The following is a 16567-nucleotide window of genomic DNA, read 5'->3' on the forward strand; positions in this document are numbered from 1 at the left end:
AACAGTTGGTTAACTGTTAGAGTGAAGACAAAAATTGGTTTAGATTCTCTCCTTTTACTGTAAGTTAAAGTAAACTTCAAATTAATTGAAGAATTAAGTATTTTGAAGTTTTTTAGGGACAGAGAAAGGAAAAGGTTATAAATATTTACTCAAATTTCTACAGGAAGAAGGACTTTCTAAGCTTAAGTGAAATAACAAGTCACCAGAAATGGTTGATTTTTTTTTTTTGACCACATAAACATCTAAATTCAAAACCATCAGTGTTTGAAAAACAAAATTAATATGCAGTGCATAAAATATTTCCAACCAGCATGACAAGAAAGTCAATGAATATTTTGTTTATATGAAAGATTTTATACTCTGCCACAAAAAAATAAATGTATCTCCAAAAGATAAAATGAGCAATCTAAAAACAAATGTAAATATCTAATAGTAGGCTAAGGAAGGCCTTCATGTTACCAGTATCAGCATAACGCAACTGTAAACACCACCCTTTGTAGAAGCAGTTTTGTAATATGTATTTGTTTTGTTTGACCCATTATCCCATGTCTATCAACAAATCCCAGAAAACTACTTTAAATAATTTTAAAATGTGTTGTAAGCACAGCATTAGTGTTATTTTTAATTTCAAAGGAATCAAAACAGTTTAGATGTTCCACAGCAAAGAATAATTAAGTTTTATGATATTTGCTTGATGAAATTTTGTGTTTGAAAATTTATGTTAAAGAAAGATGCTAGTTTGTATTAAGCGATAAAGCGATGTACACCTATTTTTTAAATCTAGATGGGGCAGATGAAACATACAAAAGGCCAATAATTTTTCTAGGTGATTCAACTGTGGATGATTTTCATTTCTTTGCAATTTTCTGTTTTCTAAACTTTGTATAGTATTTTTGTAATGCGATTTTTAAAATATTGTTCACTTATTTTTACTTGCATCACTTTAAAATAATACTTTTTAAAAGCCATTTTCTTTATATCTTTTTTTATGTTTTAAATTTCCATTTTTTTCTAAGTCATCATCTCTTATTTTACTCTAAAGGTTACATTAAAACAAATGGATAACAAGATTTTTTAAATAATAATAATAATACCTTGCATTTGTGAGACTCTTTAAATTCATACCTTTATCTTTGTAACAATTTCATAAATTAAGTAGAGGGTGCATTTCCAAGCCAATATAGTTAAAGAGATTAGTAATCTCTAGGCCTGGTATATAGTTCTTTATTATTGGGGATCTCTGAGGAACCTAATAAACAACAGTTTTCTTCTCTATTCACATCTAGAGCCAGATGATAAGTAGATTAAATAGTTGGCAAAGAGAGAAACAAACATCATCTTTAGTACTAATAATGTCTCAATTGAAAGACTTACTCCCCACCCCTCAATCTAGACCTTGGAACAGCCCCCTGGAGAGAATGTTTGAGTTGGTAGAGGAGGCTTGCTGCACTCCACTTGTCCTTATCCAAGTGGAAGAGGGAGAAAGGTAATACTCTACTTCTGGATCTCTGCTAGATTGGCACTACCCAATTTAGAAACACAAATCAATGACAATTACTCTCAAAAGTGATGGAGGGCAAAAAGTGATAGGACAAAATGCCAGACATATTTGGGGAAATTTTCTTAATGGAAACAAAGAAGTGGAGAAAAGGCTAATTCTTTTTTATCAGATTAGATTTTATGTGTTATTTATCATCTGAAGAATTCGAAACTTATTATAATTTTTCTTATGTCAGGGTTCAAATGTTAAACAATTTTTTTTCCTTTAGAATGTGTTTTCTCTTTGAGAGTCAACAACTTCAAGAAATTGCTAGGGTGACTGATGTTTTTAAAAATAAATTCTCATTTGAAAAGTCTGCCTACAAGAGTGCAGGATAATAAAGAAATATTTCTTACACATTGCACTTTTATATTTTATAGTACAGGTTTTACATACATACTCAAAAAATCATGGGCATAAAGAAGTGTAGAATAAGTATAAATTGTATATAGGGTGTAAATATGTATAGATTTATATTATCCTTTTAGGTTGCTAATGCCATGAAAAATTCATTACCATTCGATGCTCCTGATTCTTCACAAGAAGGCCAGAAAGTACTTAAGGTAGAAGTCACTCCAACAGTGCTGAGGATTTCTCGGACTGCAATTACAACAGCTTTATATTATCCTTTTAGGTTGCTAATGCCATGAAAAATTCATTACCATTCGATGCTCCTGATTCTTCACAAGAAGGCCAGAAAGTACTTAAGGTAGAAGTCACTCCAACAGTGCCGAGGATTTCTCGGACTGCAATTACAACAGCTTCCATCCGTCGCCATAGATGGAGGAGAGAAGGTGAGCACAAAATCCGTATAACTCACTCACAGATGCAAGTAAATTTATCACTGTTTTTATAGACTATATTAGAACATGTTATTATAGTACTCTTTATAATTAAAGTAAAACTATTCAGCTTTAAAAAATAGCATTAGAAATGTGGTTTAAATGCCTAAATTTAATACAATTTTTAATAAAATAGATGTTATTTAGAATGCACTGTGAATGTTAAAACAGAAAATAAGATTGTTAATTTTTGTCTTTTTTTTGAACTAATAATAACAATAGGAAAGAAGTTTCTTTAAGCCTCTTACCATGATGGGGAAAAAAAGGTGCATGTATGAGCATTGTGGGAGAAAATTGTATAACTAGTCAAACTAATGGTATAATGCAGGCTATTCGTAAAATAAAAGAAACAGTTATTGTGTTTTTTAGATTTTTCTCTTTGCTTTTCCTTTTTTAAAAGTGCTGAATCCAGCAGTATTTCATAGTCATATGGTATTTGAATAGTCAACCTGTCTTGCCTAAGAGATATTAATTATCATTTTAATGACCCCTATTTTTTTATCCTATTCATTTGCAGACCTTACATTGTTCATCTGCTGCCTATGTGTGTGTATGCTGTGCACACACATGTAACTATATAAGTAGCATTTGTGTTTATATCATATCCATATATACATTCTCTTATCTGCCTGGGTCAAAATGCTCAGAAAAGAACAGAGGAGCATAAAAGCACTAAAATTTTATATGTTGAATCCCAGATGGCTTTGACTTCTCAAACGAGGCTGACTCGAGTATTCCTGGCTCCCCGATCCAACACGGCTCCACTGACCTAGGGATCAAACGTGTGCAAGAGGGGGAGGTGCTGGTGCGCAGGACCCCTGAGCACGGCTCACCGGAGCCCAACTCAGCAGCAGCCACAACAGAGGGTAGGACAGAGATGAGGAGGCAGAAGTCAGTGAGGCAGTTGCTGGAGAAGGATCCTGGCTCTCTAACTCCAAGCAGAACATCTTTCCATTCTAGTGTGTGTTTCTACTACCCCAGAGTATATTAGCTCCTCCTTGCAAAGCACAAATCCCCATATGCCTAGTGCCAGGTCAAGTACAATCTTCAGTTACCCTTTGTGCTGGCCTGGAGTCTGCATCCCTGTGTACCGAAAAATAGCTTGGCATGGCTACTAACAAGGCAGAGGCCTGTCTCCGAAAGGTCTGCAGATGCTTGGAATTTTCTCATTACTGAGCATGTTTATTTTAACATTAGGAAAGGAAAAATGCACCCAATGGACATGAGCCTTATTAGTCAATATAAGTTGATTTAATCCATATAATAACCTATTCTTTAAAAACAAGGAGAACTTTAAAATATTAATACATTATCTTTGAGACTAAGGTGGAGCCAGCAGTTTATCTCTAATCCCAGGGTTTTCAATTAACAAGAATTTCTTACCTCTTTAACAGAGAAAACCAGTGTTGATTGGCTTTTTATAATCTGCAGGTCAATTGCCTGGGTCTAACTAGTGAACTACTTACATCTTTCCTCTATGAATATACTAGCCTGGTGCATACTCCATTTTATCATTTACTGTAAATAATGATTATCTTATATAGCTCCCAAACAGCATTGAAATGTATTATTTAGAGGTCAGGTATCCCATAGGTTCTTGTTTCTACAATGTAGGGATCTCAAAATAAGAGTCATCCCCCCTCTCCTAAACTCCCCACTGCCCCATCCCCTCCCACTGCCACCACCACCGCCACTGCCGCCGCCACCACCACCGCCACCACCCCATCTGTAAGAAAACACTCCTTTCTTATAGGAAAGTATTGATTTGCTGCTTTACATGTGATGCCGTAGGAGTTGACTTTCTGAAAGAGGGAACGGTAGCTTAAGCATTTTTTTCATTATTAAATGTATTGCTATTGTGGAACCTTTACACTTATTTATGAAATATAGCAAGTAGTTTTAAAATAGGGTAATATTTTTAATTATTTTAAAGACCAAACATACATGAAGCAGTTACTTCCATCTTAAGGAGGTTTCTTGCTCTTTGGTGCATTAAAAATTTGAGCATGCTCAGTAAGAATCTGTTGTAAATCAACCTTATGTTCCCTTTCCCATTTGCCCATATTGACCTTACTTCCTTTACCGGTGTTGCATGTGCATGATCTAGGGACCCGAACAGTTGGCGCTGTTTTACAGTGATCCTGTGAAAAATGCAGCCGTCCCTTTTCATTTTTTCTGTATCTCTTTGTTTTCTCTAGGGGCCAGTTTTATCTTATATAAAGGCATTAAAAATAAGTATATGAATAGATGTTGAACCCAGAATTGATGTAAATTGAACATCCTATTTCTTAACATTCTTTTTTTTTATTGAATTTATTGGAGTGATATTGGATAATAAAGTTATACAGGGACCAGCACAAATAACACCCCTTTTTTATTACAAAACCATAAGCATGCAATTCTATAACATAACAATATCATACTCAAGCACACCATATGACATTTTAGGTGAAATGTTCAAATTGAAACTATAAATTATTACACCCCTATAATACTCTACCATCCACACTCAAGCAGGGGTTCCTTCTGCTGTACCCTGTATAGGTTTCAGGTGTTTCTCAACATTCCAGATGACTAAATGAGCCACTTAATACGCATGTCTTACCTTTTTTAGATTGTTGGCGAGTATTTGTGCTAAATGCAATTGTGCTATATTAACACTTGATGATATTCTAGAAAGTATGGAATAAGGTTGAAACATTTCTTCTAATTCATCAAAAGTCATACACTTTGAGAAAGGAACCAAAATGGTAGTTCCTTTTAAATATTAAAATATTCTGTTTAAATATCTCCTATCACTTGTAGAAAATTTCAGTTTATGAGGGTGGAGTCTAGCCACAAGTAAAGAGGAATGAGCTTCTTCATTGTGTTTGAAATTTCTCAAAAATTATTTTGCCTTTTAATCTAAATGAATTGTAGTTTTAAATCAGTACCAGTAGAAGCTAAATCTATAAGGAGAGACAGACATGAATGGAAAGGTTCATTAAAAATCCTTTTTGGTTGTCTTCTTTGGACCACTAGTTGTGTTGTTATCACCCACGGAGAAAGTTAAAAAGGAAAAAAGTTGTGAGGCACAGTTACCTTTTGTTCTTTAAAGTTTTTTTTTTTTTAAACAGAAGGAAGGACATTACTAAAACCTATGTAAAGTTTTGGTAATTATGAAGTCTGCTGGAGCTTTGGATAAACATTAATCATTGAACGTTAAAAAAAAGAAAATATGTTTTTTAGTATGTGGTTTTAAATTGTTTTACAATTAAAAGTATATTTATTGTATGTTGAAATTGAAGGGAATATGAGCCCATCACCTACCTTTATCCTAATTGTCAAGTAACATTTTATTTGTGACTTTTAAAACTGGATTTAAAATTACTAAACTGAGGATGCCTGTGATTAAAGTATAGTCAGTGTTCTACTATTTGGAAAAAGCATTGTTAGTGTATAAAATACCTGTAGATTCTCTTGCATGGTGGCTTTTATGTTACTATCATCTCTTTTATGGCCATGTTGCTTGTGCATCAGATCTGCATGTGGCAAAATTCAGAAGCTAGCACTAAGTCTCTCAGTCACCTTTCCTAATTATATGTATACCCAAAAATACATTTCTATTAACTCCTGGTTTTTTATTATTGATATCAATTCTGAACCGGTAACTATCCTTTCCTGGGCATTTGGGAGTTGTTTATACTAATTCTAAGTAGATTGCTACAGTGATATCATATGAATATAATTTAAATTTTTTATTTGAGATACATTATATACTACTCTTTTGAACAAGGGGTTGAGAGACGTGGTGTCAGCCACATTTTCATATGGCTTTGCATGGTGATTAAAGATTGTTAAACTGCTGGATAAAAATAACAACGTGCCCTTTGCTTTAAGGATAGCTTATTTCATTTTTCTTCTGAAGGAAGGAAATAAGTAATCCCTATGAGAAAATAAAATTCAGAAAATATTTTTATTTTTTAAGGTACTATGTTAAGTAAAGATTGTGTTTAAATATTTCATGTATAATTTAGGTATCCCCATCTCAAGGTAGTATTTGTTTATAGTTCTTCCCTAATGTTTTAACTATAATATTGCTATTTGTATGTAGACTCAGATTAACTTCTCACAGTTTGATAAGCATACTTAATGATGTAGCAAACTGCTATCAGTTTTTGAAAGAAGCAAATATACTATTTTCTAAGAGAGTGTTGTTCATACTTTCAGTAAAGAATTGGGCTTTCTGGAAACCCCAAGCTAAGTGCATTATATGTGCTTCTCCCCTTCTGAGAAAATCCCAAGAAAAGAACTCACTTTTGTTGACTGCAGTTTCCTCATAAAATATAATTGGGCACTACAGTATTTTGTGATTATGAAAATTATATATCACAAATGAAATTTTAAATATTACAGAAATACATAATGTAGAAAGTAAAAACCCTCTTTAAATATTCCTGCTGGTTCCTAGCTTGCCCTCTGATAATCAAGTATTTTCTTCACATTAATTGATTAAGAAAATATGGAAACCAGTAAGTAGATATGTCCATAAGACAAGATACAACTAGGAAGTAACTTGAAACAATGTAAAGATTTTTTTATTCTAGGATTAGAAACTTTATTAGTTCCATGTTAAAGTTTATTAGTTCCTGTAGACTGATAGTCGAGTATCGATTAGCACTGTTAGCTGCTAAATTAGTAACTCCCTCAGTGCCAACCCCAGTGCTGGTACTTGCTTGACTGCCATTTAGAAGCAGTTAGCCGTTGAAGAAATACCAATTTTTATTGCAGTTAAAAAGGACTTGGCATTTTAGGGATACATGTTTTGGTATTATTCTGGGTGACTGAAATTAGAAGGATGTCTATTTTATGGTGGGTTAAGAAAGATAGGAGGAAAAAATCTTGTTTTTTTCAATAGATACGGTCACCTCAAATTGATATGAGTGTATATAAAGATTTATGATGACAAAATGTTGTATTTTACCTAAAATTGTTTTATATTCCTAAATGCTGATAGTATATTAAGTTAATTTGTGGATAGTTTTATAAAAACTGGACTAATTAAAGCTAAATAAACAGAACAGATAACATTAGAATTCTGTGTAGATTAAGGTTTCTTCCCTTAAATTATTTAGGGGAAGTGTTGATAGCAAAGCCATTGCCAACCTATTGTAAACATTACCCAAGAGGTAGTCAGTTGAGTTGTTATTCAGAGCTACTGCTTATTTAATTTAGGTATTGCTGAGTCTTTCTGATTTGTTTTTTAGGTGCTGAAGGTGTAAATGGAGGAGAGGAGTCAGTAAACCTGAATGATGCAGATGAAGGATTTTCATCAGGGGCTTCTCTCAGCAGTCAGCCGATTGGGACCAAACCGTCCTCTTCTTCTCAGAGGGGAAGCTTAAAGAAAGCAGCAACTGGGCGTTCAGTCAAGGATAAAGAAACAACCTCTGTCATCAAATCCAATGAGAGCCCTCGAGATTCAGTAGTTCGCAGACAGTATGTACAGCAACCTACTGATCTTAGTGTAGATTCAGTTGAGCTGACACCGATGAAGAAACACCTGAGTCTGCCTGCTGGCCAGGTGGTGCCAAAAACCAATAGTTTAAGTTTAATTCGGACAGCCAGTGCTTCCTCAAGTAAATCATTTGACTATGTAAATGGCAGTCAAGCAAGTACCAGCATTGGGGTTGGCACTGAGGGAGTTACTAATTTAGCAGCTAACAGTGCTAATCGATACTCGACTATCAGTCTACAGGAAGACCGGCTAGGTCAAGCTGGAGAAGGTAAAGAGCTCCTCAGCCCAGGAGCTCCCTTAACCAAGCAGTCTCGATCCCCAAGTTTTAATATGCAGCTAATATCCCAGGTGTAGTTTTGACATCCTCTTTTACCTTTCTGCTAACCTTTTAAACTGAACATTTCATTGTGCAAGAAGAAACTTCATCCCACATTGTGAAAATATTGGTCATTGTAATCAGAATTGATTTAGTTTAGGTATGTTCATACTGTATTTTGTATGGAAACAGCAATAAGGTTTTCTTTCCCCTCTTTCCTATATCTTCTCTTCACCTAATCCTTGTAAATGTGTTTGTGAAGCAGTATAAAATGTTTGCATTTTCCATGCCTTTCTTTCTCCGTGGGTGATGTGCAATCCATTGTAGGCTGATCGGTCCCATTTCAACACTGTGAGACTGAGGATACGTTAGAGGAAATGGTGTATATGATCCCTATGAAATGATTCTTTAGCTTTCTTAAAAAAAGAAAAAAACGGGTTTGTTCTCATAATCTGTAAACTATGATTACTGGGTCATATTTTTTTCTCTCTTAACCAGGAGTGCCTCAGAGATTCTGCTATGACTTTGGACTTCTCTGTGTCTGTGCAATCATTTTCTTGAGAAGCATGGGGAAAGGTGATAGACTGCTGCACTTTTTCATTAAAATGAGAGTGGCTCTTTTTCTCCCATCTCCTTTATCTTGAGGACACAAGCGTTTAGTTACTGAGGCATTTAAATCAAGTCGTGACTGCCTCCACTGGAGCGCAGGGCTCTAAGTTGATTGTGTAACTGATGATGCACTTTCTCAATGGCTCTATAGTCATTAACATGTCTTCCCTCTTCCCTACAAGGACATAAGGTCATTTCTGTCCTTAAAGTTTGAATAACTAACAAATCAGAGAATCCAAGGGGCATGTTCTATTTTCCAGGAATGACTGACACTTTGGTGCTGGGGTTTTGTGGAGGGAGGGGTGGTTTTTGTTTAGCTTGTGCGGGATTGTGTATGTGAGGGGAAGGTTTGATTGGTTTTCTTTCTTTTCCTTTGTGAGTTGATGATGACTGAAGTAGAACAAGTACGTCTTCAGGTAAAGAGAGGGATTTCTCGACCTACTTTCTGTGATGTCAGACTATTGGAGAAACCCTTTCAGCTGCTTTCTAGATGTACCTAAGTTCAGTCAGATGTTTTGGATTAAGAAACCCGAAGTCCTGATATATTATATTCTCCAAGGAAATACATCAGGGACAGATAATTGGCTGAAAACACTGACGCTTCAATGTGACACATTTTTATAGAACATTTCTACCAGGGGGTACTGACTTGATTTCTCCTACAAGGACTACACTGCCTTTGTGTTTAATGTAATGCAATTTGTGTACCTTCTAATCACATATCTGCAAAAGTTTCTCATTTTTATAAAACTTTGAAATCATGCCAGTAAGGTAAATGTTGAATGTATGTAAAGTAGCATTTGGTAACTGTGCTACAAAAATGCATTATTGGTTAAAAAAAATTCTGACTTGGTTGGTTAAGATTTCATTGTGACCTTTTCTGGGTCTCAGGTTCTAATGCTTGATTGAAACAGAAAAGAATATATTGGTTTTTGAAAATCAGTATACTGTGACTTGAACTGCTATGCGTTATCCTTCCACAGGTTACATCAGAATTATTATTAATGCTTTGTACATTAAGACATTTTAATTTTATTATTGCAAAAGAAAAATACACTGAATTTATAGAAAGCAAGTATTCTAATTAACAAAGTTTAAAATATCATCTCTACCGATTAAAATTACAATAGACTTTGATAAATAAAATAAAAAATGCCTCATTTTTGCACACCTATGAATCTCCCCCTTTTTCATTTGTAAGAGGCTTTTTTGTTTGTTTTGTTTGTTTTTTAACGGATTTAGAATCTTTATAAGAACAATGAGATGCTTGTTTGAAATAGGTGGTCTGTAACATTTTTTCAGCTCATATTAAAATGGAAAACTAGAACCTAAACTAGTGTCTACAAAATTGCCAAAGTCCAGCGTAGAGCTAAAAGTTGAGAGAGCTTTATTGATTTGTGTGTGTGTGTGTGTGTGTGTGTGTGTGTGTGTGTGTGTGTGTGTATGGTGTGTATATGTATATATCACAAAGACATATTTTAGGTATCCCTTCTAATTTAACTAAGAGATGTCAGATAAATGAATTTAAAAGTAGACAAAATGAAGTTCTGTAAACTGTAAAGATCTGCAACATAGTAAGGAAAGCAAAGTTTAAGTATGAAAGGAAATGAGCATTTTACTTACCAGGGAGTGAGATCTTAGCCATGGCTGGAGGTCAGTCACTTTTATGGCAGAAATGCCCAATTGATTTAGGAGGCTGAAGGACTGTTTTTAATTCAGCAAGTTGTGCATTTATTGGTATCTAGTAAGTTTTAATTAAAGCACAAAAAACACAAATAATATCAAATTACAGCAAAAGCTGTAATAAATATTGTAAGATCTCCCTTTGGTTTGTTAGAAATCTTATACCTGAAAAGTTGGTTTTGAAAACTTTCAACTTAGAGGATTTCATTTATCTGTATGTAAATGTATATATTTTCTACACATACATAACCCATTAATGTTGCATTGCCTTTAACATTTGCGTTTCATTCTTTTAAGAGATATGATTTGGCCCCAATGAAGAAACATTTCATTTAGTTCAAACTTTGCATTCAGGATTTTACAACAGAGTTCCTGTGCAAGATACTGTTTAAATGGAATGAGTTGGTTAAACAAACCATAAGTCAAATTTTGTAAGAGTTTTGATATTCATTTGCATTATTTATTGGATTTAATCAAAAACACTTCTCAGATATACAATACTTCTTCAAAATATGCCAGCAATATTCATACTCTATCAATTAACATCCATTTGTTTTATACTTCCTTTCTTTGTTTTTTTTTAAAAAAGGTTTTTTCTCTATGGAAAAGCTAGTTAGGGAGAAAATACTTGTTTTCTATAATAAAATAGTTTGATGCTATGTATACTAGGCTGGCTCAAGAAATATCTGAAGGTTTTGGGAACTCTTCTCTATGACATTAATTTGAAGTCATGTTACTAAAAGGCAAACTAAAATCTAAAGTGAAAAGCTAACTTAGAAGTAAGATTTCTAAATAAAAAATACTTTAGAAGCTGGAGGGGTGGTTGTAACTTGAAATCCTGACCCCTTTTCTCCTAATTACTCTTCTGTGCCTATTTATAATAGTGTCAGAATTTTTGAGCTAGCAGAGACACTAGAGATCATATCCATATTCTCTTAACACTGACTCCCCCTACCCCCATATCCATCCTCAGGAAACTGAGGCTCAAAAAGATTGTGACATAATCAAGTTGACATAACTAAGAAGCAGAGCCAGAATAAAACTCCTGTCTCCTGTCAAATGCATACTAGCACCCTACTGCCTCCCTTCACTTGTACTATGGTAAATGTGTTACGTAACACTCCATTTCTGCAGTTTCTGTACAGTTTTGGACTAGTAGCTGGTGAATATAGCACATTAAGGAAAGTATTAAATCCAGAAAAATGTAGAGTATTAAACATAGATGGGGAAGTGTTGGAAATGTAGGTATCTATACCATAGATATAAGGATAGATAAATTTTTCTTATTCTAATTTATGCCTTACTATTTTCTGCCACATAACAGTATATGCTGCCATTTTATAGTTGATTATATTGCTGGGGATTTATTTAAATGCAAAAATGAACCCAATGAAATGGCTTCAATCAGTGTTTTTACCTATTTTAAAGTAGTTTTTGAATCAGCCAACTTTCACAGTCACCTAGATAGCAAGTCAATTGTATTGCACAATGGAGTACTGCAAAGTAAAGATTAAACTCGATTCCATTCATGTCTAATGTCAAAAGATTGTGCTTAGAGCAAATAGATAAAAGTAACATTTCCTTATATGGTTAAAAAAGGTTTGTAGTGCGAAGTTTATGATTCATAATGGAATGGTGACCATCATGTTATTCAGAGTGTATATACCATATAAAATATCTTAAATGTGGTAGTTTCAGCTATATAAGCTCAATATTTCCAACCTATATTCTCAAATTCCACTTAGTAGCTTTAAATTAATCATAATTGTTTATTAGACACTGGAATACTGAAAATAACTTTTCAGATTGGTTTGTTTGCACTATATTTGTGAATATTTTAATGAAGTAGGGTGTTCTTCCTACCTCACTTTGTGAGGTTTGTTATGGGTCCATTTTTGAGTACTTTAGTTGTTTGACAATCACTTGTCTCATTTAATGCTTTGCATGTTCATTTGTAAATAAAAAAAAATTAGTATGTGTCTCTGAAGGTAGCACACTATTTATACAAACACTGGCAAGGAGGATCCCTCCATCTCTGACCTTGGATTACAAAGTAAGTTTTGGTCTATGTTTTTTTAAAATCAGGATTTCAGTTACATGTTTGTTTTTCAGTTTAAAAAATGTTTAATAGGTCATGCCAGTGGTTGGAAATCTTTAGAATTTTAGAACAACTTTTCTATACTATGGCTATGTTAAACAGTCTGAACATGGTATTTTTTATCTTTCAAGTTGATTGATTGTCAGTTGAGACCTTTATTTGTAATACTTTAAGTTTTTCTAAAGTGCTTTTTAGAAACAAGTTGTTTGAAAAACAACTAGATATTATTGACAACTGAAACTCTAAATATTAGCATATTTGCCAGATGATAAGATGGAATGCAGTGTAAAATTATTAACAGTGCAATTAAAATCATAATGCGCTACTAGATTGGTACAGTTTTCCATTGCCAAGGTGTTTTTGTTGATTAATAGAAGACATAAATTTTAGGTATTACCTGTGTTATGTCTCTCATGGGTATATCATACTGGCACTGAACATACATAGAAAATACTATTCATGGAATCATCCAATGTGTACTTACTCTGTACTAGATTGTTGACAGTGCCAGAAGTTTGTGTGGTGATCCCAAGCCATGAGAATTAGAGGAGTCATTATCACCTAAACATCTCCTGCCCATGTAGGCACATTTCTTATAAATTTAACCATAAAATCACAAAATTTTGGTAACTTCGATCTCTTCGCTATTGGTCACATGAGAATTTTATGCAAGACAGACAGTTCAGGATAAAAGTTAGCAGAAAGCTAGGAATGATGTGAAATACCTGGCAACATAGTGCAGAAATGCAGGTTCTGTGTTCTGCTTCTGGATTTTGAGAAACTGTTTACAAACTAAGATACATCCAAATGTCTGCTACTATATTGTTATGTTTCACATAGGTTTTAACCAAAAGTTATAATTAGGTGTGGCTTAAAGTATAAATGAGTCTTTTTTTTAAAAATAATTATGTATCTGGAAGTAGGTAAAATTGAGAACTCTTTATTTTCAGAGAAGTAAACTTAATTGGACAGCCCATTCCCCAACCACAGAATTGATATCAATCTGGTTTGCTGTATTTGAGTGTCAACCGCGTAGTGTTAATTATATCAAAGAAAATTCTTTACATTTTCGTTGATAACAACATTTACCAAAGAAAATGTTTCAACCAAATACAATTTTTAAAGTACCTAACTGTTAAGAAATGAGGCTATTTTAACATGAAGGATGGCTTTCTAGCCCTAAGGAAAATAGGTATTAAAATATTCTTTGATCTGGAACATAGATAATACAGTACCTACAAGATTCCATTTGAGGTTTTCCTATATGTTAGTAAAATGTCAACATTTACACTTCCAGCAAAAGTACCAGTTAAAAGTTAAGTCAAAATATTATTGCTGTGGCACATTTTCATGTCTCCTTAACTCAAATTAAGGATCCTTTTCATCAGTATTGAATAAAAAAGGGAGCAAGTTCCTAAAATTAGTATACTGTATGACATTGTGACTTTTTAAAAGTAAAGTTGAGCGGGAAGTTATGGAGATGCCCCTTTTCAAATGGGCAGTGGCAGTTATATCTAGTATGATATGGGCTAGAATGGTATGTTTAATATACCATTATGGTCTATGGTTTAATGTACATATATAATGGTATAATATATGTACATGATCACTCTGCATGTATTTTTCCTTTGCAGAAAAATATGATTGGGTTATGGAAAACTAAAATACTCTTTTTTAATATATAGGCCAGTGAGAACTAAAAGATTTACTTAAACTATTAAATAATGATTTTTTTGGAAAATATGAAATGTAATTGTATATTAACTGATGTTCCAAACAAGTTCTATGTATTATTTTTTTCCTATCAGATGCTAGTTAAAAAGTAATGAATGTATCAATCAACTCTCTTAGAAAGAGAAGATTGGCTTTCTAGTAAGTGCTAATGTAGGTTTGTGGGTTCTATCATCCAAACTGAATTGAGAGATAATTCTGAATGCTCCTTGTGTTTAAAATATTTGTAATAAGTACATCAACTGCTTTACAGTGAAAACTTTTTTTATTCTTATTCAAAAAATTATTCTGGCTTTACATTCAGTTTAAGTGGTTAAGTGAAACAAAAGTGTTTATGGTGCAAAGATGATTTTCCCCAATAATTTGGCTCTCCTGTGCTACAATTTCTGAAGTTTTTACTACTTGAGCATTATGTAGTCTGATCCCTGTCAAAATGGACAAGTAAAAAGGAAATAACCCACTTTCATATGTTTGCTCCATAAAAGGATATGGAATGTATAGATCAGCGCTCTCTTTTTTTAAACCAGCATCAACATATTTTGGTATAAACTTCCCAAGTATTCAGAGAATAGTGCTGGTGAAAATTTAAATATAATAGGCATGAAGAAAATATGATCTTTATTGACTGGTGTCCTTTCAACCTAGGACTAGTGAAAACCTTCATTTTTTTTTTCAGAGCTGAAGAAAACAAAACGCACATTTAAGATCCTATTTATTGGTGCATGTAAGCCATTATCTTAACTGTCTTACGGAACTGGTTAATACTGTTGATTGTTGAAATGTGAAATGTAGTCACTGTTGACCTGTAAATATCTTCCAGAGATGAAAAAATATTTTAAGGTATTGTAAATAAAGATGTATAAAATTCAATATCAGTCTGCAATGCAGAAACATATCTAAGATGTTAAATATTGTGTTTCTTGAGAGATGTGTAATTTTTCCCTAGTTGTATGTAGTTACATTAAAAATGTAAATTTTCTTTTGTACAGTATAAAAATATAGCTTTATTTGGCTTTTGACTGGATTTCCGAGTTGATTTTATATCTTACCTAAATTTCAGACCTTAAAATGATCTTCATTGCATTTTTAATACATTTTTTTCAAAGCTATTTATTTTATTTATGGCTGAACCTTTTATTCACATAACACTCTATTAAATTAAGGTAGTTTATAAAATTGTTAAGGCAATATATAAAACTACATTTAGCACCATAAACTAATTAGGAATAAACATAAAGGCAGATGTAAAATTAATACATAAAATATTGCCATGCATTTCTGTATGTTATTGAGATTCAAATTTTATCTCTGTTAAAAGTAGCTGATTGCAGAGACAAGATTAAGTATTTGATTTTCATGTATTAAGATGAAACAAATGAGGTTTGCATGTGAAGCACAACTGTGTCTAGTACACATTTATGTTATGAAATGTTAGAAAATTTTCTTCTGTCAGTCCTTATAAAGAACCGTCATTATAGTACCACATACTCTCTTCAGCAGTGTATTTTGAAAGTACCTGTTTCCTCTCATTATTAAACTTCATCTTCCCCACATTGTGTTTTCTAATGTACACTTTAGCCTTCCCTTGGAAAATGGATGTAATGACAGGCTGAACCCCAGACGCTCTTTTCCTTTCCCTTTTAAGCACTTCCTGGAAAAGTCTCTTTTGTTGTTGTTTCCCTATGACTATTATTCTTACTTACAGACCAAGGCTTTGTTCTCTCTTTTATTCAGAGTCAAGCAATACAAAGCATATTAGGTTTCTTTTCTTTCTTTTTTTTTCTTTTTCTTTTTCTTTTTTTTTAATGATTCGAGAGAGAGGGGAAGGGAGGGAGAAAGAAAGGGAGAGAAGCATTGTTTGATTGCTTCTTGGCACACACCCTGACTGGGAACCGAACCATGACCCGGGCATGTCCCCTGACCAGGAACTGAATCCTTCTTGACCTTTTAGTCTGTGGGATGACACCCAACCAAGTGAACCATACCAGCTAGAGCACATTAGGTTTCTTTATATCTGTTATGGATTAGCAGCTCCTGAAGAGGATGGTAGTACCCAACTCACCAAGTCTGTTTTTTTCCTCCTTGGCGCTGGATCTGCATCAGTTAGGAAAGATACAATTCACCAGTTGATAGTTCAGGATTTTTCTTTTTATTAAAAATGTAATGGGCCCTGGCTGGATAGTTCACTAGGTTAGTGCATTGCCCTGATATGCCAAAGTTGCAGATTCAATTCCTGGTCAGGGCACATACAAGA

At 33.5% G+C, this 16567-nt stretch overlaps 1 protein-coding gene across 1 annotated transcript in view; it reads left to right on the forward strand.

Moving 5' to 3' along the window:
- HYCC2 (hyccin PI4KA lipid kinase complex subunit 2) overlaps positions 1 to 15263 on the forward strand; it is a 60560-nt gene extending 45297 nt beyond the window's left edge. The window contains exons 12-14 of the mRNA XM_054585849.1: positions 2175 to 2334; positions 3081 to 3248; positions 7629 to 15263. Coding sequence (XP_054441824.1) covers positions 2175 to 2334; positions 3081 to 3248; positions 7629 to 8230 — 930 coding nt within the window. The 3' untranslated portion in view covers positions 8231 to 15263. The remainder of the gene's footprint in view (positions 1 to 2174; positions 2335 to 3080; positions 3249 to 7628) is intronic.
- The last annotated feature ends 1304 nt before the right edge of the window (positions 15264 to 16567 follow it).

Source organism: Pteronotus mesoamericanus, unplaced genomic scaffold (assembly GCF_021234165.1).
Source record: "Pteronotus mesoamericanus isolate MK-2021 breed Mesoamerican mustached bat unplaced genomic scaffold, CSHL_Meso_final contig_90, whole genome shotgun sequence".
Classification (NCBI taxonomy): domain Eukaryota; kingdom Metazoa; phylum Chordata; class Mammalia; order Chiroptera; family Mormoopidae; genus Pteronotus; species Pteronotus mesoamericanus.